At 33.2% G+C, this 27,595-nt stretch overlaps 1 protein-coding gene across 1 annotated transcript; it reads right to left on the reverse strand.

Moving 5' to 3' along the window:
- Positions 1 to 13,356: 13,356 nt before the first annotated feature.
- Positions 13,357 to 27,520, reverse strand: LOC143067615 (tubulin epsilon and delta complex protein 1-like). The gene is made up of 8 exons (XM_076240990.1): positions 27,333 to 27,520; positions 22,722 to 22,821; positions 21,828 to 22,036; positions 17,832 to 17,996; positions 16,311 to 16,409; positions 15,586 to 15,672; positions 14,807 to 14,989; positions 13,357 to 14,430 (listed from the first exon to the last, which is right to left on the reverse strand). The coding sequence occupies exons 1-8, from the start codon at positions 27,444 to 27,446 to the stop codon at positions 14,053 to 14,055; spliced, it is 1,335 nt and encodes a 444-aa protein (XP_076097105.1). The 5' UTR covers positions 27,447 to 27,520; the 3' UTR covers positions 13,357 to 14,052.
- Positions 27,521 to 27,595: the final 75 nt, after the last annotated feature.

The raw sequence follows: 27,595 nt of genomic DNA on the forward strand, positions 1-27,595 counted from the left end.
AAATCAGTGCTTGGCCAACTGTAATAAAATTGCACACATGACATTAAGTTCAAGATGGCACAATAACTCTTGGACCATTGAATTATCTATCCTTCTGGTACACAGCTTTACAGTAACACATGTCTGGATCAAACCTTAACGAAAGTCTTTATTTGGACAACCTAAGTGTTCATTTCTAGTTTTATGATAAATATCATTTGCTGTTCATAAATCATTTTCTTTTTTATACGACCGCAAAAATTTTTTGTGGTCTTATATTGGTATGACGTTGGCGTCTTCGTCGTCCGAAGACACATTGGTTTTCGCACTATAACTTTAGTTTAAGTAAATAGAAATCTATGAAATTTAAACACAAGGTTTATGACCACAAAAGGAAGGTTGGGATTGATTTTGGGAGTTCTGGTCCAAACAGTTTAGGAATTAGGGGCAAAAAAAGGGCCCAAATAAGAATTTTTCTTGGTTTTCGTACCATAACTTTAGTATAAGTAAATAGAAATCTATGAAATTTAAACACAAGGTTTATGACCAGAAAGGGAAGGTTGGGATTGATATTGGCAGTTTTGGTCCCAACAGTTTAGGAATAAGGGGCCCAAAGGGTCCAAAATTAAACTTTGTTGATTTCATCAAAAATTGAATAATTGGGGTTCTTTGATATGCCGAATCTAACTTCCAATCTAATGTCCAATTTAAAATTTTAAAGTTTTCAAGTTTAAATTCTTAGACCACATTCATTCTGTGTCAGAAACCTATGTTGTGTCGACTATTTAATCACAATCCAAATTCAGAGCTGTATCAAGCTTGAATGTTGTGTCCATACTTGCCCCAACTGTTCAGGGTTCGAACTTTGCGTTCGTATAAAGCTCCGCCCTGCGGAGCATCTGGTTTATATTTGCTATGGAAGTTGTTACAAAGGATTAAAATAAACTTATGTTGCATGAAAATTTTGGCAGATAAGCTTGTGGCATAAACAGTCAACGTGGAGATGATTCTAGCCCGTGTAACCTAAAATCAAACATTTATTTACCTTATCGGTCTCAAATCTGGACACAACGTACCTAAATGTAAAAAAACGCAATAATACCTTTGGAGGCAGATAATTATGAAGAGAACTTATTTCTATCTATAAAACTGGCCATAGTGAGATTGTGACACCTCATTAAACAAGGCCTTAGCACCTTTCCAGAACACATGAGTTTTGTTTGGGTCTTGTTGCATAATCCTTGGTTTTATGTTTATTGCTGTTTGTCTTTTGGCTATGGTATTGTCTGTCCTTTTTATACGACCGCAAAAATTGAAAATTTTTTGGTCGTATATTGGTGTCACTCACGTTGGCGTCGTCGTCGTCGTCCGAATACTTTTAGTTTTCGCACTCTAACTTTAGTAAAAGTGAATAGAAATCTATGAAATTTTAACACAAGGTTTATGACCACAAAAGGAAGGTTGGGATTGATTTTGGGTGTTTTGGTCTCAACATTTTAGGAATTAGGGGCCAAAAAGGGCCCAAATAAGCATTTTCTTGGTTTTCGCACTATAACTTTAGTTTAAGTAAATAGAAATCTATGAAATTTTGACACAAGGTTTATGACCACAAAAGGAAGGTTGGGATTGATTTTGGGAGTTTTGGTTCAAACAGTTTAGGAATTAGGGGCCAAAAAGGGCCCAAATAAGCATTTTTCTTGGTTTTCGCACAATAACTTTAGTATAAGAAAATAGAAACCCAACAGTTTAGGAATAAGGGGCCCAAAGGGGCCAAAATTAAACTTTGTTTGATTTCATCAAAAATTGAATAACTGGGGTTCTTTGATATGCCGAATCTAACTGTGTATGTAGATTCTTATTTTTTGGTCCCTTTTTCAAATTGGTCTACATAAAGGTCCAAAGGGTCCAAAATTAAACTTATATTGATTTTAACAAAAATTGAATCCTTGGGGTTCTTTGATATGCTGAATCTAAAAATGTACTTGGATTTTTGATTATTGGCCCAGTTTTCAAGTTGGTCCAAATCGGGGTCCACAATTAAACTTTGTTTGATTTCATCAAAAATTGAATAAATGGGGTTCTTTGATATGCCAAATCTAACTGTGTATGTAGATTCTTAATTTTTGGTCCCGTTTTCAAATTGGTCTACATTAAAGTCCAAAGGGTCCAAAATTAAACTAGGTTTGATTTTAACAAAAATTGAATTCTTGGGCTTCTTTGATATACTGAATCTAAACATGTACTTAGATTTTTGATTATTGGTCCAGTTTTCAAGTTGGTCCAAATCAGGATCCAAAATTATTATACTAAGTATTGTGCAATAGCAAGAAATTTTCAATTGCACAGTATTCAGCAATAGCAAGAAATCTTCAATTGCACAGTATTGTGCAATATAATAGCAAGAAATTTTCAATTGCACAGTATTGTGCAATAGCAAGAAATATCTAATTGCACAATATTGTGCAATAGCAAGAAATTTTCAATTGGAGTTATCTTTCTTTGTCCAGAATAGTAGTTGAATCAACTTAAATCATTGTTTTATACAACATACAATGTATATTCACTTTTACTACCAACTGATAAATTAAAACAATCTTTACCATTCAGTGATAACAAGCACTTTTTTTACATTTTGATATTTTATGCTGTATTTAAATGAGTTGTTATTGTTGCAGACTCCATTAGAAATTTGAATTGAGATCACTTTTGGAAAAAGGGAAAGGGGGATGTGAAAAAAATGGGGGGGGGGTTCAATTTTTCTCATTTCAGATTTCATAAATAAAAAGAAAATTTTTTCAAACATTTTTTTGAGAGGATTAATATTCAACAGCATAGTGAATTGCTCAAAGGCAAAAAAAAATTTAAGTTCATTAGACCACATTCATTCTGTGTCAGAAACCTATGCTGTGTCAACTATTTAATCACAATCCAAATTTAGAGCTGAATCCAGCTTGAATGTTGTGTCCATACTTGCCCCAACCGTTCAGGGTTCAACCTCTGCGGTCGTATAAAGCTGCGCCCTGCGGAGCATCTGGTTACTTATGGATTTTGATTTTCTCGTGTTAACTTCCTCCCTTTTTTACAATTAACTGCTAAACTATAGCTTAGCCTCTAAAATAAAGAAGATGTGGTATGATTGCCAATGAGACAACTCTCAAAAAAAAAAACAAATGACAGAGAAATTAACAACTTTAGGTCACCGTACGGCCTTCAACAACGAGCAAATCCCATACTACATAGTCAGCTATGAAAGACCCCGAAATAACAACTCAAACGAGAAATCCAAGTCTAATTCATGTACAAAATAATGAACGAAAAACAAATATGTTAAACAGCAACAAACGACAACCACTGAATTACAGGCTCCTGACTTGGGATTGGCACATACAGAATACGGTGGGGTTTAAAATCTTTTGAATGCACCAACCCTTCCATAACCTGAGACAGTGGTGTAACAGTAAAACATAAAGAACAAATTATTCAAATCAGTTGAAACAGGATGGATACAAATAGAAATACATCTAACAAAATCACAGAGTGAGTGTGGACAGGTACTGATACATCCACATAAGAAATAGACACTAAATACCGATCTGATTTTTATATTTTCTTTATGTTATAATTGATATTACTCGCAGTTCTTGACAGCTAGTTCAAAGCCACTAACACTTTATAAAAAGCCTTTGTTTCAAGCTGAATCTTTTAAATATGGCTTTTATTGGGCATTGGTATAGCCACGGTCACGAGAACCCTAAGAAAACTAGGAAACCAACAGGAGTATCTATTTACCAAGGATCTGGAGAAAGCATTCATCAAATATGACGGCTACTAGTATATGCAGATTGAATTTGAATCTAATTTTCCAGATGGAAACTCTTTTAAATATTACTTTAAAAACAGACAGTTATATAGTTGTATTTCAGTAATAGTATTGTACATGTGCCGAATTTATAGGGTGAATCATGCAATCCATTTAAATGTAATCACTTAAAGATATATTTGGGTGCTATGAGCTATTTCCATCACTTATAATTGTTCTTCTTCGGCGATATCCGTTTTTTTTTTTTTTTTTTTTTTTTTTGTTTGAAGTTCTCTGAAACCGACTATATTCAAACAATTTTTGGCTGGACGATTTTATGGGTATCTAGTATAAAGCTTGTCACGACCAATCGACCAACATGCCCATCGTTACTGAAATAAGTGTGCATCCACTTTAACTTGTGGGGAACCAACTTTTGTAGATGGGTATAGGTTCAAATGTTCAACGGAAGAAAAATTGCCTTATAAACTTGTATGCTTAACTTTCGTAAACCACGAAATCAAGTATAAAAACCCCCAGATATATGGCTTAATCCACGAAAATGTAAATGAATCCAGAGTATAACAGAACATTTAAAAAAATGTATAATTGATAGACCCATTATGTTCATAATATCATGTATACATGCATATCGACACTTTGAGGAGTCAATTGACTCTATGTACGAGACAAGGGCGAATTTAGGGGGAGCATGGTGCCCAGTACCCTGCATCGTTGTCAATATGGTAGAATTTGATGCGACTGTCATACAAGTGAGATCAATCCACCAATGTATACATAAGAAAATGCCTGTACCAAGTTATGACAGTTGTTATCCATTCGTTTGATGTATTTGAGCTTTTGATTTTGCCATTTGATTAGGGACTTTCCGTTTTGAATTTTCCTTGAGGTCAGTATTTTTGTGATTTTACTTTTTATAGATCTACATGTATGGTTAATTTATAGTGTTTACCTGTTCCATTCCAAACTGTCTACTTCGGGGCCCGCCCTTTTCAAAATCCTGGATCCAGATCATGAAGGTTTCCAAATCATCATTCATGTTTACCTTGGTCCAGACAAGCCGCATCATTTGAGCGATGTAAAAATAGAGTAAACAGCTGTGTCATGAGCGCATGATACTCACGCCGTATTATAAACGAATAAAGTTCAATTAATTCACAATGTCATATTTGAAATTTACGAAAATCAAAAGGGAGCTTACATCTTTATATAAAAACAATTCACCAAAGTTTCATTTGTTAATATTGAAACTAATTAAGAGAATTGCTGAAAGAACTTTTGAGTTATTGTCCGAAAACTGGAAAATCCCCCTTTTTTAATGAATAAAATCCCATGAATTTCATGTAAAATGTAAAATGTATAGAATTCTAAAGGTAGCTTACATCAATATATATAAACAATTCAGTTTCATGGGAACTGCTGAAGGATTTTTGAGTTATTGTACAAAAACTGGAAAATCCCCCTTTTTTATGATTGAAACCCTGTCACTCCGAAACGTAAAATCTAAAATTTATAAAAATCGAAATGGAGCTCATGTCAATAAACATAAAAAATTCAACACAATTTCTTGGAAATTGGTGAAAGCATGCTTGAGTTATTATTCGAAAACTGGAAAATCCCCCCTTTTTAGCTCACCTGGCCCGAAGGGCCAAGTGACCTTTTTCTCATCACTTTGCGTCCGGCGTCCGTCGTCGTCCGTCGTCGTTTACTTTTTCAAAAATCTTCTCCTCTGAAACTACTGGGCCAAATTAAACTAAACTTGGCCAAAATCATCATTGGGGTATCTAGTTTAAAAATTTGTCCGGTGACCCGGCCAACCTACCAAGATGGCCACCATGGCTAAAAATAGAACATATGGGTAAAATGTAGATTTTGGCTTATATCTCTGAAACCAAAGCATTTAGAGCAAATCTGACATGGGGTAAAATTGTTTCTCAGGTCAAAATCTATCTGCTCTGAAATTTTCAGATGAATCAGAGAACCCGTTGTTTTGGTTGCTGCCTCTAAATTGGTAATTTTAAGGAAATTTTGCCGTTTTTTGGTTATTATCTTGAATATTATTTTAGATAGAGATGAACTGTGAACAGCAATAATGTTCAGCAAAGTAAGATCTACAAATAAGTCAACATGATCAACATGGCTTATAACTCCGAAACCAAAGCATTTAGAGTAAATTTGACATGGGTTAAAATTGTTTATCAAGTCAAAATCTATCTGCCCTGAAAAGTAAAAGTAAGATCTACACATAAGTCAAGTGACCAAAATGGTCAGTTGACCCCTTCAGGAGTTATTGCCTCTTATAGTCAATTTTACTAATTTTTCTTAAATATTTGTTATCTTTTACAAAAGTCTTCTCTGAAACTACTAAGACAAAATGTAACCAAACTTGTCAACAATCATCATAAGAGTATCTAGTTTAAAAATGTGTCCGATGACCCTGCCCGTGAACCAAGATGGCAGACATGGCTAAGAATAGTACATAGGAGGGTAAAATGCAGTTGTTGGTTTATATCTCTGTTTAGTTAAATTTGGCCCATAGTTTTAGAAAAGAAGATTTTTGTACAAGTTCCAAAAATGACGAAAAGTTGTTCAATATTAGCTATAAAGGACAATAACTCCTTAAGGGGTTCTCTGACAATTTTGGTCATGCTGACTTATTTGTAGATCTTACTTTGCTGAACATTATTGCTGTTTACAGTTTATCTCTATCTATAATAGTATTCAAGACAATAACCAAAAACTGCAAAATTTCCTTAAAATTACCAATTTTAGGGCAGCAACCCAACAACGGGTTGTAGGATTCATCTGAAAATTTGTGAAGGGATAGATCTTATTCTGATGGACATTTGAATCTTGAAAGTTTGCCCTAAATGTCTTAGTTTCAAAGATATAAAGCAAAAACTGCATTTTACCACTATGTTCTAATTTTAGCCATGTCAGCCATTCTGTTTGGTAGGTGGGGTCATCGGACACATTTTCTAAACTATATACCACAATTATGATTGTGGCCAAGTTAGTTTAAATTTGGCCCAGTAGTTTCAGAGAAGAAGATTTTTGTACAAGTTACAACTAGAGGCTCTAAAGAGCCTGTGTCGCTCACCTTGGTCTATGTGAATATTAAACAAAGGAAGCAGATGGATTCATGACAAAATTGTGTTTTGGTGATGGTGATGTGTTTGTACATCTTACTTTACTAAACAGTCTTGCTGCTTACAATTATCTCTATCTATAATGAACTTTGCTCAGTAGTTTCAGTGGAAAATGTTAATAAAAATTTACAAATTTTATGAAAATTAATTGTTAACAAGAGGCTGTCACAAAGACAGCAAACCGGATTTATTTGTGTCCTGCCAATATCACAAGAACCATAACTGATGAACGGTGAAAGTGAAAATTGTCAATATCAAATTTGACCTCAATTTTGTCATCAGTAACAACATATTAAAATTTGGGAAGCTTTGGTTGAACAGTTCATGAGTAAATGCACGGACACGACTGGAATAGCCATTTTTCGATCTTTCAAGAACCATAACTCCTGAACGGTAAAAGTCAAAATCGTCATTATTGAACTTGACCTCCATTTTGTCATCAGTAACAACATAACCCCCATGTCAGATTTGCTCTAAACGCTTTGGTTTTTGAGTTATAAGCCAAAAACTGCATTTTACCCCTATGTTCTATTTTTAGCCATGGCGGCCATCTTGGTTGGATGGCCGGGTCATCGGACACATTTTTTAAACTAGATACCCCAAAGATGATTGTGGCCAAGTTTGGATTAATTTGGCCCAGTAGTTTCAGAGGAGAAGATTTTTGTAAAAGATAACTAAGATTTACGAAAAATTGTTAAAAATTGACTATAAAGGGCAATAACTCCTAAAGGGGTCAACTGACCATTTCGGTCACGTTGATTTATTTGTAAATCTTACTTTGCTGAACATTATTGCTGTTTACAGTTTATCTCTATCAATAATAATATTAAAGATAATAACCAAAAACAGCAAAATTTCCTTAAAATTACCAATTCAGGGGCAGCAACCAAACAACGGGTTGTTCGATTCATCTGAAAAATTCAGGGCAGATATATGTTGACCTGATAAACAATTTTACCCCAATGTCAGATTTGCTTTAAATGCTTTGGTTCTTGAGTTATAAGCCAAAAACTGCATTTTAACCCTATGTTCTATTTTTAGCCATGGCGGCCATCTTGATTTGATGGCAGGGTCACCGGACACATTTTTTAAACTAGATACCCCAAAGATGATTGTGGCCAAGTTTGGATTAATTTGGCTCAGTAGTTTCAGAGGAGAAGATTTTTGTAAAAGATTTCTAAGATTTACGAAAAATTGTTAAAAATTGACTATAAAGGGCAATAACTCCTAAAGGGGTCAACTGACCATTTCGGTCACGTTGATTTATTTGTAAATCTTACTTTGCTGAACATTATTGCTGTTTACAGTTTATCTCTATCTATAATAATATTAAAGATAATAACCAAAAACAGCAAAATGTCCTTAAAATTACCAATTCAGGGGCAGCAACCCAACAACGGGTTGTCCGATTCATCTGAAAAATTCAGGGCAGATAGATGTTGACCTAATAAACAACTTTACCCCAATGTCAGATTTGCTTTAAATGCTTTGGTTCTTGAGTTATAAGCCAAAAACTGTATTTTACCCCTATGTTCTATTTTTAGCCATGGCGGCCATCTTGGTTGGTTGGCCGGGTCACCGGACACATTTTTTAAACTAGATACCCCAATGATGATTGTGGCCAAGTTTGGTTAAATTTGGCCCAGTAGTTTCAGAGGAGAAGATTTTTGTAAAAGTTAACAACGACGACGGACGCAAAGTGATGGGAAAAGCTCACTTGGCCCTTTGGGCCAGGAGAGCTAAAAATACATTACAGCTACACATCTCAAGATGATCATCATATCTTAATACAAAATTTTCAAGCAGTGTAAGGGAGGTAATCAAGCTGAGGTAATCAAGTAATCAAACATACATATAACAGTATTCTTTAAATTTTAATTGAATTATCTCCCTTACACTGCTTTTAAATTGTCTAAATTGTTCTTAAACCAGACAAAAACTTTGTTTTCCACCTTTTTTTTGCCCCTAATTGCAAAATGATTTGAGCAATAACCCCCCCCCCCCCAACCATCCCTTTGTAGTATGGAAACTTGTGGTTTAATTTCAGAGAGATCTATACACTTAAACACAAGTTATTGGCTGAAAACTACAAAAATTCTTATTTGGGCCCCTTTTTTGGCCCCTCATTCCTAAACCTTTTGAACCATAACCACCAAAATCAATCCCAACCGTCCTTTTGGGGTTATAAACATTGTGTTCAAATTTTATTGATTTCTATTTACTTATACTTAAGTTATTATCCGGAAACCATCTGTCTTCGGACGACGCTGACAACGACGACACTGACGACACTGACGACAGCATCGTGATACCAATATACAAAATTTTTTTTAATTTTTGCGGTCATATAATAACAAAGAGACAAAACAGAAAGGTACCAAAGGATGGTAATCATAGCACCAACTCTTCGGCCTGGTAGAGAATAAAACATTAACTTAGAGGCAAGACAGGTAGATGGAAAAAATAGCACTGACGCTTTGGTGTTTGAGTTAAACATTAATGGAGAGAAAAAGACAAATACCAAGTTAAGGCAGTACTATTACTGACACTATGACCTTGTAAAATACAATCATTAATGGAGAGACTAGACACACAGATACCAAGTGAAGACAATAGTAGCACTGACTCTTTGGGCTTGAAGAATAAACCAGATGCTCGGCAGGGCCCAGCTTTATACAACCGCAGAGGTTGAACCCTGAATGGTTGGGACAAGTATGGACACAACATTCAAGCTGGATTCAGCTATAAATTTGGATTGTGATTAAATAGTTGACACAGCATAGGTTTCTGACACAGAATGAATGTGGTCTAATGAACTTAAAATATTTTTTTTGAGCAATTCACTTTGCTGTTGAATATTAATCCTCTCAAAAAAATATTGGAGGAAATTTTCTTTTTATTTATGAAATCTGAAATGAGAAAAATTTAACCCCCCCCCCCCCATTTTTTTTTTCACATCCCCCTTTCCCTTTTTCCAAAACTGATCTCAATTCAAATTTCTAATGGAGTTTGCAACAATAACTACTCATTTAAATACATCATAAAATATTAAAATGTAAAATAAAGTGCTTGTTATCACTGAATGGTAAAGATTGTTTTAATTTATCAGTTGGTAGTAAAAGTGAATATACATTGTATATTGTATAAAACAATGATTTAAGTTGATTCAACTACTATTCTGGACAAAGAAAGATAACTCCAATTGAAAATTTCTTGCTATTGCACAATATTGTGCAATTAGTTATTTCTTGCTATTGCACAATACTGTGCAATTGAAAATATTTCCTATTGCACAATACTGTGCAATTAAAGATTTTTTGCTATTGCGCAATACTGTGCAATTGAAAATTTCTTGCTATTGCACAATACTTAATATAATAATTTTGGATCCTGATTTGAACCAACTTGAAAACTGGGCCCATAATCAAAAATCTAAGTACATGTTTAGATTCAGCATATCAAAAAAGCCCAAGAATTCAATTTTTGTTAAAATCAAACTTAGTTTAATTTTGGACCCTTTGGACTTTAATGTAGACCAATTTGAAAACGGGACCAAAATTTAAGAATCTACATACACAGTTAGATTTGGCATATCAAAGAACCCCAATTATTCAATTTTTGATGAAATCAAACAAAGTTTAATTTTGGACCCCGATTTGGACCAACTTGAAAACTGGGCCAATAATCAAAAATCTAAGTACATTTTTAGATTCAGCATATCAAAGAACCCCAAGGATTCAATTGTTGTTAAAATCAAACTAAGTTTAATTTTGGACCCTTTGGACCTTAATGTAGACCAATTTGAAAACGGGACCAAAAATTAAGAATCTACATACACAGTTAGATTCGGCATATCAAAGAACCCCAATTATTCAATTTTTTATGAAATCAAACAAAGTTCAATTTTGGACCCTTTGGGCCCTTATTCCTAAACTGTTGGGACCAAAACTCCCAAAATCAAACCCAACCTTCCTTTTACGGTCATAAACCTTGTGTTTAAATTTCATAGATTTCTATTTACTTATACTAAAGTTATGGTACGAAAACCAAGAAAAATGCTTATTTGGGCCCTTTTTTTGCCCCTAATTCCTAAACTGTTGGGACCTCAACTCCCAAAATCAATCCCAACCTTCCTTTTGTGCTCATAAACCTTGTGTTTAAATTTCATTGATTTCTATTTACTTATACTAAAGTTATTGTGCGAAAACCAAGAATAATGCTTATTTGGGCCCTTTTTTGGCCCCTAATTCCTAAACTGTTAGAACCAAAACTCCCAAAATCAATCCCAACCTTCCTTTTGTGGTTATAAACCTTGTGTTAAAATTTCATAGATTTCTATTCACTTTTACTAAAGTTAGAGTGCGAAAACTAAAAGTATGCGGACGACATCGACGACGACAACGCAGACGACGACGCCAACGTGATACCAATATATGACCAAAATTTTTTAAAGTTTTGCGGTCGTATAAAAATCAATAAAGAGACAAGTCAGACAGATACCAAGTGATAGACTCTTTGGTCTTTTGAATACCGGTTAAACATTAACGGAGACAACAGACAGATACCAAGTGAATGAAACAGTAACACTGACCCTTTGGCCTTGTTTAATAAAACATTAATGAAGAGACAAGACTGACAGATACCAAGTGAAGACAGTATTATAACTGACCCTTTAGGTTGTAGAATAAAATATTTATTGAGAGACAATACAGACACCAGGTAAACCAGTAGCAACACCAACTCTTTGGAATTGCAGAAACTCATAAACAAAGACCTTTGAAATAATATGTAATTTAATGGAAAAAAAACGTGAAAAAATATAACAAACTAACCACTGAAAAAATAAACAAATAAAACCACAATAAATACATACATATATAATAGATATATATTAAATATAATGCTGTATATGGCAAACATTAAATAAACAATTCTATAACTGTTATAAAACTCATCAATCTGCAATAAAAGGCAGTTTGAAACCTTCTTTAGGGCCTTTAGATAATTTCCCAAGTTCTTATAGATTGATACAAATTATAACATCATTAAGAGGACATTATTCATAAATACCATTTTTTTTTTAAAGTATTCTATTAAATGAATTAAAATGAAGGAAGAGGGAAGTCATTTTCCTATTAGTTTGCGCAATCATATATTTTATTTTTGGCGCAAATGATACTATGTAATTTAAAGCAAGTGGCGCAAACGTAGCATTAGAGAAAAAAAGTTGTGGTGCAAAAGGATCTCTCCCGAATCCCTTTATTTCTATGACCTAATATTTTTAACGAAAAAATCTGTTATCTTAGTGCAAGTGAAATACATTTTCATGACCTTTTATAACAAATGTTGTATTTAACAAAAACCCACCAAAATAACTTAAAATATAATCATCAACTTCAGAAAAATAAATGTTTTAAAATTGCTGATAAAAATGACCTTTGTGATTATCTATAATTGTTTCAAAGAGTATAAGATCAGGTTTGTATAAAATAGTCAAATAAACTCTGAAGTGGATGTTTTTGAAAGGCAAACAGATGTAAAGACAAATAAAACTGTTGACACAGAAATATGTCTTGCCACTATGCAAAACATTCAAAGTCTTTAAACCATGACTGATGGAGAGGGCCATATAATCAGCATGGAAATGAGACATAGAAAATGCTAATACTGCAATCTGACCTAGTCACAAGTTTAACATGTAAAAAAATTGGCAAAAGTTTCAGTCAGAAACCATGACTGAGGGGGCTGGGTCAAACAAGTGAAACTGCGAGCTACTGCTCACTGATGATACCCCCGCCGCAAGTGGATAATATTAATAGTGTAAAAATATGCAAGTGTTCGGTAAACAGGAAGTTGTCGAGTGATGAATCTGAAAACGCATCACACGGTATAGCTGACTTATATAAATCCTGAAACCAAATTTCAGAAATCCTTGTATTGTAGTTCCTGAGAAAAATGTGACGAAAATTTTCAACTTGGCTATCATGTGTAAAATCATACAAGTGTTCGGTAAACAGGAAGTTGTCGAGTGATGAATGTGAAAACGCATCACACGGTATAGCTGACTTATATAAATCCTGAAACCAAATTTCAGAAATCCTTGTATTGTAGTACCTGAGAAAAATGTGACGAAAATTTTCAACTTGGCTATCATGTGTAAAATCATACAAGTGTTCGGTAAACAGGAAGTTGTCAAGTGATGAATCTGAAAACGCATCACACGGTATGGCTGACATATATAAATGTTGATACCAAATTACAGAAAGGGTGGATGTGTAGTTCCTGAGAAAAATGTGACGAAAGTTTCATGGGACGGACTGACTGACGGACGGACTGATGGACGGACTGACGGACTGACGGACAGACAGAGGTAAAACAGTATACCCCCCCTTTTTTAAAGCGGGGGTATAATAAGTGTGCTAATGCTAAAAATGTACATACTAGATAAATTAATTCATTGCTGTTGCTGCCGCCAACCTTAAAAACAGCACTCAAAAGTATCACTTACATACCTTTGTCAAGGCAACACAAAAAATAGTTGATGATTCATGACCTCATAATTAATGTAGCTCTGATGACATGAAAATGCCACTTCTATGCAATTTTATAATCAAATCCTAAATTTTGATCAATTTTTAAGTAGCTTATTACCAGTAGTTGTAGATCACATGCAAAAACCAACAAATCTGATTTATCATGCTTGCTGGTATGAAGTCATGAACTTTACCTCTAATAAAATCAGTTTGTGGAACTTGCATGTGCTCAATATTTCCCACACACAAATATGTGTCAACATATGTAATATCTGTCATTTTGTATATAAAATTAAATTAAGGCAGTCTTTAGACTGTAAAATCTTAGTGAATATTATTTATGTTGTTAAATATCTTACAGCTTAAACTTTGCACATACTTTTCAATTTGTATTGGCAAAAATTAGCTGATTTTGCAATACTTCAATTTTTTGTTAGGAAAAAGGCCTTTAGAACACCTCCTCCTTTACAAGGAAGCAGCTCAAAAATTTCACATCAAAATCGTTTTAGTAACAGAAGTTTGACTACATTTAACATAAAGAAACCCATGAAGATATCTGCAAATCGTGGACTTATCTACATGACATTGGCTGAATACAAATGGCCTCGGGAACAGTTGAAGCCAGATTTTCCAATTGGCTTCTATACTTTTCTCGTTTTCTATTTGTTTCCAGTTCAATCCTCTCTAACTGCCTCTCCATGAGTGCTAATTCATGTTCAATGTCAACTGCTGGCGCAGATTGTTCTTGTGGTGTCACATGACTTGATATATGGCTAGATAAATTGGATAGTTTTTTACTGTTGTTCTTTGTTAACAAAAAGCGAGTTTCTTTTTGATTGCGTAAAATGTCTTCTGTACTGTCAAGAGCAAGATTTGCTCTCTGAAGGGAAATCTCTGTATTGATAGAGGATAACAAGTTGTCTAGTTCTCTTCCTGATATTGATGAACGCTGAAAAAATACAAATTTGACACTTAGTGGTAATAGCTTTCTTATAAGTCATGTATGTGTGAAAACTTTCTATGTATCAAGTAAATGAGAAAAATACTGGGCCAATCCTTGAAACATCTTACAAAAATACTAACATTGTCTTGACAAAAGTTTTTTGAACAGAAATCTAACTTATACCTTTACATCTTACATGCTACATGCGCTTTTAGTATCCCAAATTTGTTTTTGATGTCCCTCAAAATGGACTTTATTTAATCTTTTTATTGACTCTTAAAGCTACCAAGTAAAAGTCTCATTAAAGGAGAAAAAGGTTGAAATATTCAAGCTCTTATATAGAAAATTATTTTCTATGCCAACACAAGTAACATAACTCTACCTTTGATTCCCATATTTCTTCAATCTCCTCAATTATTTGTTCATACTTCATAATGGCATCCTCTAATTGCTGTTTAGCTGACTCCATCTTGATGACAGCATCAGGTGGTATGTTGTAAAATGTCATCCTCCCTGGACTCATGTCCTCTACTTTATCTTTCAGTTTGTGATCAAGAACACTTTCCTGAAGAAAAAAAATAAACAAACAATTTAAATGGCATCTTATCTCTTATACTGAAAATTCAAATGTCTTAGGTTCTGACAGAATTTAACTCCTTCTTGAATATTACTGTTTCGTCACTTAAAAGTTTAAAAGTCCTTTTCATTTACAATTTTCTTTATTTTTTATATGGTATCATATGTGAAACATGGTTCAATTTTAACAGTTCTAATAAAACAAGATTCTCTAATAATCCTTATTACTTTGGCTCAAAAGATAAATAACAATAGTTTAATATTTCAACAATTCTGAACAATCAATAGATTTTGTCTGGTTGTTTCAGAGATTTTTTTAACAGTTAAACAAGCACCAATAATAAACTTTGTCTGTTTTCCTCTCATCAGCCCCATTTTGTGTGTGACCAGGTACATATAATATGTATGTTCTTTTCCAAAACACATATCTAATGTGTTTATTCTCATACCAAAAGTTTAGTTTTGAGCAGTATTTCAGTTTTATTATGGAACAGGTATTAGATATCTTTTTTGTGTAGTCATTTTCAAATGTATATGTTATCAATAATACACATAATAATTTTCTTCTAGTTTTATTAAGTATACCATCCATTTCCAAAAGACTTCTTCCTGATCTTTCCATGACAACATGTTTTGTAGTCTTTCATTGTCTTTTTCCAACAACTTTAATATCTAAAATATACATCAGCATAAGATAATACAAGAGAGATGGTTTATGATCCAACTATATAACTCAAATGATCACAAAACAATTATTTATTCTAAATTTCCCAACACAGCTCCACTTTACTTTATGTGGAAATGAAACCCAAAAGTATTTTTTACTTTCATCACTGTTATAAGGTTTTCTACAAAGATCATTATGATGTTCCAATGAGATGAAAATGTGGCCACAAAGGCATTTATAAATTATAGTATGATGTGTTGATATATGTACAAACAGTTTAACTATATTAAACCATAAAGACCCTGTAGCCCTTTTCACAAAAAATCTTAAGTGTAAAATTTATCGTAAGTCTAAAATATTCCTTTACAATTCAACTAAATATTTTTATCGTAAGATTAATTTTACACTTATGATTTTTTGTGAAAAGGGCTACTGTCTTTGATGGACTTATAAAAATTGTGTGTTATTCTTAGTGATGTGACAAGGCACTGTTTTCTTTTCATTTTGCCCCAATAATTTAATCAGAATAAAGTATCACAATCTTGATGTCATAAATTGAAATTCCACCAATTACCAGCTGATAGCAATTGAACCATATTTTGATAAGAAAAAAGTATAAATCAGTTAAGATTGTTAGACCAACCTTTTTCATTAACTCAGGGTGTTTTAACAGATGGACCTCCATAACAGACAGGTGGTTCCTCTCTGGGTTCAGTGATACACCATATGTACTATCATGTACCTAGTAGATAAATAAAATAACTTCATAAATATATCATAAAATGTTCAAAATTAAGATACTATGAACTGATGGTTCTAAGGAGTTAGTGGTGAGTAGTATTGACAGACTGGTACTACAGTAAAAGATTCATAGTATGAAAATAAGATGTTATGCTCACAATTTGAAAGAAATTTTCTTTCAGTTGATGTTAAATGTTAGATAAACAACGTGATAAGTAGCTACTAGTAATAGGATTTACGACATTCACAGTAGGAAAAAAATAGTTCATTATTATAAAACATTCATGTCTGTCCTTTTTTTTGGATATGTTTCATTGTATTTCATATTCATCTAGGGTTATACTTCAATGAAACAGTAACCAAATGACAATAACGAAAAATGCCAAAAGTCATCTTTAGAACCTTAACTATGCTTAAATTACATTGCAATTCAAACAATTCATTTTTCTTTTTTAAATTCATTTACCACTTAATTTCATTTGTGTCTGATCTCAAATTGAAAGAAAAAACTATTATACATCAACAGTTAATCTATTTCTATTTCATAAAGAGCTATTGAAAAGATTTTCTAATGTTTAAACCAACACTGCTCAGTAGGAGCTCAAGTTTAACTTACTTAAGGGGGTTCGCGGGTCTAAATCATTTACATGTATATAGGATTTCTCTATATTTTTCTATAAATGAACTTTATCTTATAGTTAATAGAAAAATAAAATAAAAAAGTGGGGTCACCGTTCATTTGCGCTCACAATCTGCCTTCGAAAGAAGCATACATTTTTGTAAAGGTGTTTTTTTTCTGTTGAAGTAATAGGAGAAATAAAGGTAATATCAAAATAAAAAAAAAAAATTTATTACAGAAATCGCTAAAATTTTACAATAATTTAGTTTTAGTACAGCTTATATGGAAATTATATTAAAAAAGATAGGTCACCGATGAGTTGAAAAAGATATTTCAATTTTAGAGCCAAAAAATGGCATTTTTCCACCAAAGGGAGATAATTTGGAACTTTTTCAATGATGTATACATTTTGAAAGTCATCTGGAGCCAACACGAATTGATTGTTTTGAATGATTTTTGTACCATATGATAAAGTAACAACTACAAAAGGAAATAAATAAAATTTTTAATGAAAAACAAATGTTTGATTTTTTTCTGAAATTTTTATACCCTCGAGCCTCCTTAATTTGATTTTAATTGTTTCACCTCAGCAATACTGATTGTATTGCCTAACTATGTTGTAAAGATCTTTTTATCAAATTTAACTGCATGAACCACAAAATACTGTCCTTAAAACCAATAAATGTAAAGGTGATACTATGAGTATATGCAGTAAGTCAGGAGCCAAACCTTGATAGGCAGTGAGACATTTAGTATTCCAGTAATAAAATAAATCTATCTTAAAATAAAACAAAATAAACCTACCCTGTTTTGTAGCTTTGCCTTTTCTCTCTGTAAAGCTTGCAGCTGCCTAATATTAGATCTAAGTTTACCATTCAAAAGTCTTAAATGTTGAACCTTCTGTCCAGGGGAAATAACTCTTTGTGTTTGCATTTGCTTTGATGGTTTGGTCATATCTTCAAATTCAAACTGCAAAACAAATAATACAGGTACAGTGTCAATGGACCATTAAAATATACTAACAAACACCTACATGGTATCAAGCAATGAAAGTGATTCTAAGCACTGAAGTGTAAAGATTACTTTAAGTGCAAAAGCTAAATTTCAGCATGCTCTAGGGGACATAATCAACATCATTTTAAATAAATTACTACCTTTATATTTCATTTAAAGTTTACCAAGAAATTGATATGATTTATTACTATGAATTTTTCCGACGTAGTCGGTATAGTTTCGGTTTGTGCCCTTTGAACTTAAGGACACTTAACTATGGCAACAGAATACGAATGCTCGAAAATCCTTTCTGTGATTGGACAAAATGCTGTCATGGTGGGTGATTTGAATGTGTTTGAAAAAACGTCTCGTTAATTATATCGTGATGGAAAGCAAGTGAAAAACTATAAATATTTGACTAGATCTTACAAAGATTTATATTTTTATCAAAATAATTGTTTCTCCAATAGCTCTTTGCATCCGTGACAGCTGTTTATTCTGGACAATTATAAAATTTTTAATGTAAACTTTGTTGTACCAACGTACATGACTTTTAGAACGCACCTACGCATGTGAGATTTCCGCGGGGTTTTGGTGAATGTAAACAGAAAGATACGAGGACCGAGAATACTGAACACAAACAGAGAAAAGGTTATTTAAATGGTATCTTTGTGCTTCTGAAGGTTATCGAAATGATAGTCTTAAACATATACTCAAATTTAAATTTGTCGGATATCTTTTTAAAGATAGTTCTTGTTAATCATAACTAGAGGCTCTAAAGAGCCTGTGTTGCTCACCTTGGTCTATGTGAATATTAAACAAAGGAAGCAGATGGATTCATGACAAAATTGTGTTTTGGTGATGGTGATGTGTTTGTACATCGTACTTTACTGAACATTCTTGCTACTTACAATTATCTCTATCTATAATGAACTTGGCCCAGTAGTTTCAGTGGAAAATGTTAGTTAAAATTTACAAATTTTATGAAAATTGTTAAAAATTGACTATAAAGGACAATAACTCCTTAGGGGTCAATTGACCATTTCCGTCATGTTGACTTATTTGTAAATCTTACTTTGCTTAACATTATTGATATTTACAGTTTATCTCTATCTATAATAATATTCAAGATAATAACCAAAAACAGCAAAATTTCCTTAAAATTACCAATTCAGGGGCAGCAACCCAACAACAGGTTGTCTGATTCATCTAAAAATTTCAGGGCAGATAGATCTTGACCTGATAAACAATTTAACCCCAGTCAGATTTGCTCTAAAGGCTGCGGTTTCAGAGTTATAAGCCAAAATCTACATTTCACCCCTATGTTCTATTTTTAGCCATGGCGGCCATCTTGGTTGGTTGGCCAGGTCACGGGACACAATTTTTAAACTAGATACCCCAATGATGATTGTGGCCAAGTTTGGTTTAATTTGGCCCAGTAGTTTCAGAGTAGAAGATTTTTGTAAAAGATAACTAAGATTTACGAAAAATGGTTAAAAATTGACTATAAAGGGCAATAACTCCTAAAGAAATCAACAGACCATTTTGGTCTTGTTGACTTATTTGGAGATCTTACTTTGCTGAACATTTTTGCTGTTTACAGTTTATCTCTATCTATAATAACATTCAAGATAATATCCAAAAACAGCAAAATGTCCTTAAAATTACCAATTCAGGGGCAGCAACCTATCAACGGGTTGTCCAATTCATCTCAAAATTTCAGAGCAGATAGATCTTGACCTGATAAACAATTTTACCCATGTCAGATTTGCTCTAAATGCTTTGGTTTTTGAGTGATAAGCCAAAAACTGCATTTTAACCCTATGTTCTATTTTTAGCCATGGCGGCCATCTTGGTTGGTTGGCCAGGTCACTGGACACAATTTTTTAACTAGATACCCCAATGATGATTGTGGTCAAGTTTGGTTTAATTTGGCCCAGTAGTTTCAGAGGAGAAGATTTTTGTAAAAGATGACTAAGATTTACGAAAAATGGTTAAAAATTGACTATAAAGGGCAATAACTCCTAAAGGGGTCAACTGACCATTTTGGTCCTGTTGACTTATTTGTAGATCTTACTTTACTGAACATTTTTGCTGTTTACAGTTTATCTCTATCTATGATAATATTCAAGATAATAACCAAAAAACAGCAAAATTTCCTTAAAATTACCAATTCAGGGGCAGCAACCTATCAACGGGTTGTCCGATTCATCTCAAAATTTCAGGGCAGATAGATCTTGACCTGATTAACAATTTTACCCCTGTCAGATTTGCTCTAAATGCTTTGGTTTTTGAGTTATAAGCCAAAAACTGCATTTTACCCCTATGTTCTATTTTTAGCCATGGCGGCCATCTTGGTTGGTTGGCTAGGTCACCGGACACAATTTTTAAACTAGATACCCTAATAATGATTGTGGCCAAGTTTGGTAAAAATTGGCCCAGTAGTTTCAGAGGAGAAGATTTTTGTAAAAGCTAACAACGGACGACAACGACGACCGACGGACGACGGACGCCGGGTGATGAGAAAAGCTCACTTGGCCCTTTGGGCCAGGGCTCACGCTACAAGGCGACTTGGGCGAAGAAGTCGCCTTCCCGACCGTCACTTCGCTTTCCCCGACCCCCAAAAGCGAAATCAAGTCGCCCTGTTCTTGACGATACTCGCTTTCAGTCGCTTCCGTCATCGGACATTTTCAATTTTTTACCAAGTTGATGAAACATCAATTTTTTATTGATAATTAAAGAAATTCAGACATAAATGATTCATTATCTTTAGAAAAGAGGTTGAAGCATTGTCTTCGCAGTGTGTAGCAGGTTATTTGATAAAATTACAACTTTTTATCACTTCATGCATTTTCGTAAGTTCCGGTGCTTGTTACTCGAAAACGTACATCAACCTAAATTTCGGCGGCAAAATAAGTTTGTTACTTCATTTTAACGTGATAAAAGTTGCCTCCAGTAAATGTTTAATCCATTTATTGCATTAAAAACGTCATGTTCCTTTTCAAATAACTTGTCAAACATCGTTTATTTTTGTAAATTTTCTTGCATTCGTCCGCCATTGACCGATTTCTAAACTACGGATCTGAACCGGACCAGCAATGACCGAAATCCGTACTTTTACAATAATTACTACGGACGCACGGACGGAACAGCTGACAGAAGAATATTGATCCCAAAGGGAAAAATTACGCATTCCACACACATTAAGAGACTTTTGGTTACATCTAATTGATTGGTGTATATAATTCCCTATATTTTTTATGGATTGTTTCAAACTATTGATTAAAGTTGCTTAACTCTGAGACTATTATACTAATTTCAATATATTATGGCCCAGCTTAATAACTTTTATATTTTTTTATGAGAAACACTGAATTTCATACACAAGATAATTTTTAATTAAATTGTAATAATGATATATTATAATATGATTTTCTTTACATTTTTTAAAATAATTTTTTTTTTTTAGTGCTAGATATATTTAGTTGGAATAAGTTTCTCACAAGAACCTTAGTAAAACTTAAACAACTTTTAATTTCAAATGTTACTTTAATTGTATTTTTTTTACTCAGATATGAATTGAACAATATAAAAAGAACATTATTTACATATGGCCCTTTATACTATTGTAAAATCCAAACATTATAGCGCACCGCGCGAATGAGCACTTCTCTTTCAAATCTCACCACTTCTCCCTATCAGTTTCAAAAAGAGAAGTCACTTCTCCCTATAATTCTGAAGTAGTGTGAGCCCTGCTTTGGGCCAGGTGAGCTAAAAAGGTATTTGTTTTGCTGTTTTTGTTCTTACCTCGTACATAAAAGATGGATCTTCTTCATCTAGTGGGGATGAGCAGGATTCCATAAATTTATCAATCAGACCTTCTTTACAAAGCAACCAAGCAAACCCTAATAATATCTCTCTGCTACCACTACTCATGTCATTTGGCAGAGAAGCAAACTCTCGGGACAGGAAACCTTTTCTCTGCATCTCTTGTTTCACATAGACCACCAATTCTTCTACAATGAAATAAAAACTTAACATCATATAACAATTATTTATGCATTTCCATAACCTATGTACAATGAGTACCGTATTACTATTTTTTGTACCCCTGGAAATTTGAACTGTCAATACCGTTGGTAGATCCAGAAATTTTTCTAAGGGGGCCCACTGACTGCCCTAAGAGGGGAGTGGCTCCAGTCATGCTTCAGTGATTCCCATAACATGTATAATCAACTGAATTTTTCCCACAGAAAGGGGCCCTCTGGATCCACCTATGAATACCTTGTGTGTAGATGAATAATTTATTTAACAGTCTTTTTTTCTCTAAAATATGAACGACCTCAACCTTGATTCGAGAACTATACATGTATGAATATATGAGGATACTCCATGTGCAAAGTGATGCCAGTACACAGCATGTGGTAAAGCCTCACATTGAAGCCTATATCTTTTATCATAGTGAATGTTTACATACATGTACTATTGTATGTTGACTCTTTATGCCAATTAAAGACTCTCTGAATACTTCCTATTTTGGGCATGCATAATGAAAAGTATAAATTTCTGACATTTGAACCTTAAAGCATAAATACAGAATGATTAACTATATTAAACTTAAGAGAAATTTAGTAACCAACTTGTGAAACCTTTTATCAAGAGAAACAATGGTCAAAAATAACTTAAAACATAAAAATATACCTATGGATAGTTCTGCTTTTGCTTTAAATGCCACTTCATCAATTGTACCATATTTACAAAAATACAGCAACTCAAACAATAAACTCCAAAAGGTTTCAGTCTGAAAATAGAAAGATAAAGCTAAATTTATTATGTAAATATTTCCTAATATGATAAGGAAAGCCAATTTTGCAACACCCTCATTGGTAGTCAACTCCAAGGCCGTTAAACACCTAGTTGCAACCTAAAACACTTATCTTGAATACACACATAGTACATACATGAAAACATGCCCATATATAGGGCTTTATGATCAAAATAGCTCTCATAGTCCTACAAAACTTTTAAAGCGCCTTCAAATTAAGTCATTTTCCTGCTTTTCAAATTTTTGAATATCTATTAATATAACATGTAATAACAAAGCTTGTTCTTTTAGTGTAAATCTCAACTTTTGACTTTGTTTTTGAGTGAATGTGGACTGTGATAAGAAATTGAAACCCCAATTGAACTGTGAGCAAAAGCAGGATACATCTACCAGGAGACAATAAATGTATACGATTCTATTGTACCACAATATTCAAATGAGAAAACTATAACCTGATTTAAGTACAAAACAATGAACATGGTAAATGAAAAAGAAATATGATTTACAGCAACAAACAACAAGCACCATCTGACCATGACCACTGAATTACAGGCTCCCAATGTGGGACAGGATCAGGATGTATGTCAATTTCATGTTCTTTATTTTAACTAAATTACATGTCATTTTCATTGTTCATGTTTTTTTTATTCATAAAGCAATGTATATAATTTTCATGTTCTTTACATGTATAAAAGTGTAAGTCATTTAAGTCAATATTGCTACATGTTTGTATCGTTTAATGTCTATAGTTTTGTCATTAATATGCCTGTCTGCCTGTTTGTTTTGTTTTGTTTATCTAGTAACAATCCTATTATACCCTTTACCATCAGGCACCAAACATTCATTTTGGTGTCAAATAGGTTAAAATTTTAACGTTATTCATCAAAATACCTAATCATGATTCATCAGCGGTCTCAAATAATTATTGTTACTGATACCATTATTTTGGTAAATTTTAGGAGATTCGTCAAGATCAGTCAATTTAAAGAAAGTGTACATTTTATCGTCATGCAACAAAATTAACTGTAAATGTCATTTGTCAAGATATGTTCTTGTTACTCATCATAAAGGTACCCCATTACCGGTACATGTACAAAATGTACAACCCTCGTACAAAATGTATATGGTATTATGACTCTTGAAATGTGACAGGATTGCTTCCTAAAAGGCTTAGAACCTGTAGTAGATACATTTTGTACTTATTCATAGGAGGTTGAGCTAGGGAAGTGCATGTTCTTCTTTAGTTCAATCAGTTAAATTCCTGACCTGCAACAAAGTCGTACCATTTTCGAGTCCCTGACTACACAAGCTGATTTGGTATGTTGAATCATGCTTTTCAGTAGTAAAAATAATTTTGGACCTTTCGAAAGGCTATTTTCAACTTTTTTTTATGATGCCTTCTCACTGCTGGAAATCTTCTAATTCAGTAACCATGGTAACGTAACAAAATTCGGTAAACAGTTACCAAACTCATTAACTGCACCATTAACCAATTCGGTAACTTCAGAATTTATTTGATTTTGGCATTTATAAATAAGATAATGCACAAACACTGTCCCATGCTAGTAGAGAGTTTTGTGCCAGCTAACATGTTTAAGCCGCCACATTTTGTATGTACCTGTTCATAGTGAGGACCCACTAATTTGGTGATTGTTGCTGTATATCATATCTATTTTTCACAATTGTTTTGTACATAAATCATGATGCTTCAGTTTTATTGTTTTACATTTGTCAATTCATGGTCTTTTATAGCTAACATGTACTATGCAGTATAGGTTTTGATAATTGTTGCATGCTGCATAGAGCAATATTCTTATCCAAATAATAATTTCAATAATGGTGTACAACAGTGGTGTATATATGGTTTAATTCCACTAAATGTATGTACGAGAGTTTGAATATGCCATATTAGGGGTTTTAGTTGCATCACTGTTGAATCAGTTAAATAATATCCATGGAAATGAACCTTTTAAATACCAATATGTTTGCATACCAAATAGCTTTGACTTATAAGATTATTGGTAATATTAAACTGATATTTTCATAATTATCACAAACTTATTCATGTAAACTAAGGACAAATATCCTCTATAGAAACAAATACAAATAGGTATAATATTGCCTTTTTGACAAATAAAATCTGAGACTACTATAACATTAGTCTCAGATAAAATGTAGCAAAAAGCTTCATGTCTAAAATCTTTATGTGTAATTAGCTTTGTCCATTTTTATTGATGATGTGATAATTAATGTTTACATTCTCTAAGGTCCCAAGTCAGGAGCCCCTGACCTTGCTAGTATTGTATGATTTTTAATTTTAATTTCTTGTGTATATTTCTGATTCTCATATGAATATAAAAAAGAAGATGTGGTATGATTGCCAATGAGACAACTGTCCACAAGAGACCAAAATGACACAGACATTAACAACTATATATGTAGGTCACCGTACGGCCTTCAACAATGAGCAAAGCCCATACCACATAGTCAGCTATAAAAGGTCAATTAGCACTAAACTAGTATACAGTTGTACATGCAGTGTAAACAAAATTTTTCCCACAGCCCCCCAGCCCCCCCCCCCCCCCCCTGGATCCGCCTATGACATGTAAGTTAAGGCACCCGCTGAAGCAAGCCTCTGGGTGTGGTAGTTTCTCGCTGCATTGAAGATCGTTGGTAACCATAAGCTGTTGTCTGCTCTTTGATCGGGTTGTTCCTCATATCCATACTTCAGTTCAGTTGTTGAAAACATGAAGTACAACATTAACGTTCGTCGTTTTTACCTTCTTTTCGTATTGATCCGCGATTTCTTTTTGCAGCATTTTCATGGAAAAGTCTTTCACAAGCAGCAAGTTGCTGAAGGAAGCGCATAGAAATGATTCTAGAACACTTCAAGAGTGTTTAAATATGAAAAATAAATAGAAGAAACATCGAAAAGTTGTATTATTCAATACTGGAAATTGAAAAGTTCTTGTAAATGAAAAAACAATTACGGTGTATACAGATCACAAATTTGGGACTGAATATTTTACAAAAAATATGCGACTTTGGAAGTTAAATAATGCACTCCTTTAGAAAATGGTTGTTTAAAGTTTTAATCTCAATATTATTTGAAGCACATTGAGCTAAATCAAAGCACATGTAGCATTCTTTAACACCAAAGCCTGAACTAAAAAAACAAAGGAAACCATCTTGAAATTACCTTGACATCGACCAATCAGAACTCTAGTTTTATTTCATAAAATATCAATAACAACAACTTGATTTGACAAGCATGAAGGTCACTTAAGAGATAAACAGAATAATATGAACAAGAATACTAATAAATGAGAATACATTTGATTTATATGATTTAAATAATTACAATCATCTCAGACATTTGTCAGACAAAAACGAATAAATTGATTAATAATATTACTTTTCTATCATCAGAATCCTCCAAATTTAAAAGGGACGTAAATTTCTTCTTCAAATTCATGTAATTTGAAATTGCCGCCAACTAATCTGAATTGTAATAGTAATTTATAGACAACTGACGTATTTAATACTTATCAACGACAAACAATATTCCTACGGCTTTTGCCATTTAGGAAATGTAAACGACTCGTCTTTAGAGATTTTCGGTGATTAAATATTTAATACAATTGTTCTTTGACATCATAACCAACAGCACAGGAGATAATAATCTACATAAGAATTTGTATCGAGGGGGCTCATTAGGGGGTTCCGATCCCGGATCCCGCTTACTGTTTTGTCAGATTCCTGTATCCCGCTTACACTATGTACGTAAGCAATTCTCATTTTTTTGTCATTTCCCGGGTCCCGCCGGACCTCATTTCCCGTTTTCACGACACAATCATTTGACTTTCACATGTCACGCTTACAAAAAATCGGCAATCCCGTTTTTCTGGTAATATTTTTTGTATTCCAGAATAAAAAGTATGAAAAAAGTGTTCAATTACTTGAATTAGTTATAAATAACATAATAGCCAGCCAGATGATAACAGTGGCATATATTTCAGCATTTAATGGGTAGAACACGAATCTAGGGTGCTCGCCTAAAGCAGCTTAACTGCCTAAAAATGGCATGATGTTAACAATTTCAGACAAAACTATAGACAAATTGAAAGAATTCTGCCTGATAAAATTAAAATCTATCTACAGGTTGATGAAAACCAATGTCAAATGTTCCAAATCCTTATCATTTTCTTATACATTTATAAATGCCAAAACCATATAAATTCTGAAATTACGGTAATCGTTAATGAATTCCTTAATGTTACCAATTTTTCGTGACTGGCATAATAAATTATCACAGGTGACACAGATTTTATTCGGTCTAGTACATATAACTTCAGGCTAGTATTTTTGTTTTCAACTAGAACATAGGGCTAGTGCTTCTAATAGTTTTGGGCACAGGCTGCAAAACCTGTTTACTTTTAAGTCTAAAATATGACAATGTGAAAGTTTGCCTGTTTGGTAACACTTACAGCTGTGTCATTGTTAAATTTAGCAAGTCTAAAGCTTTCCGCTTTTATCTTTGATGTTCCATTTCCTCTCAGAACTTTTACCAAAAGTTCAATTGTTTCCCTTAATTGTGCCATGCATAGATTAGCACAACAAATACTGGTTAATGTTTTTCGTCTTTTTTCACCACAAACCGGAAGTTGAGTAAATATTTTGTTTCAACAGTGATGTTCCCAGTAAAAAAAAAATGTTTGTAGTAGTGCAACATTTATTTTTTTTCAATAAA

This window comes from Mytilus galloprovincialis, chromosome 3 (assembly GCF_965363235.1).
Source record: "Mytilus galloprovincialis chromosome 3, xbMytGall1.hap1.1, whole genome shotgun sequence".
Taxonomy (NCBI): domain Eukaryota; kingdom Metazoa; phylum Mollusca; class Bivalvia; order Mytilida; family Mytilidae; genus Mytilus; species Mytilus galloprovincialis.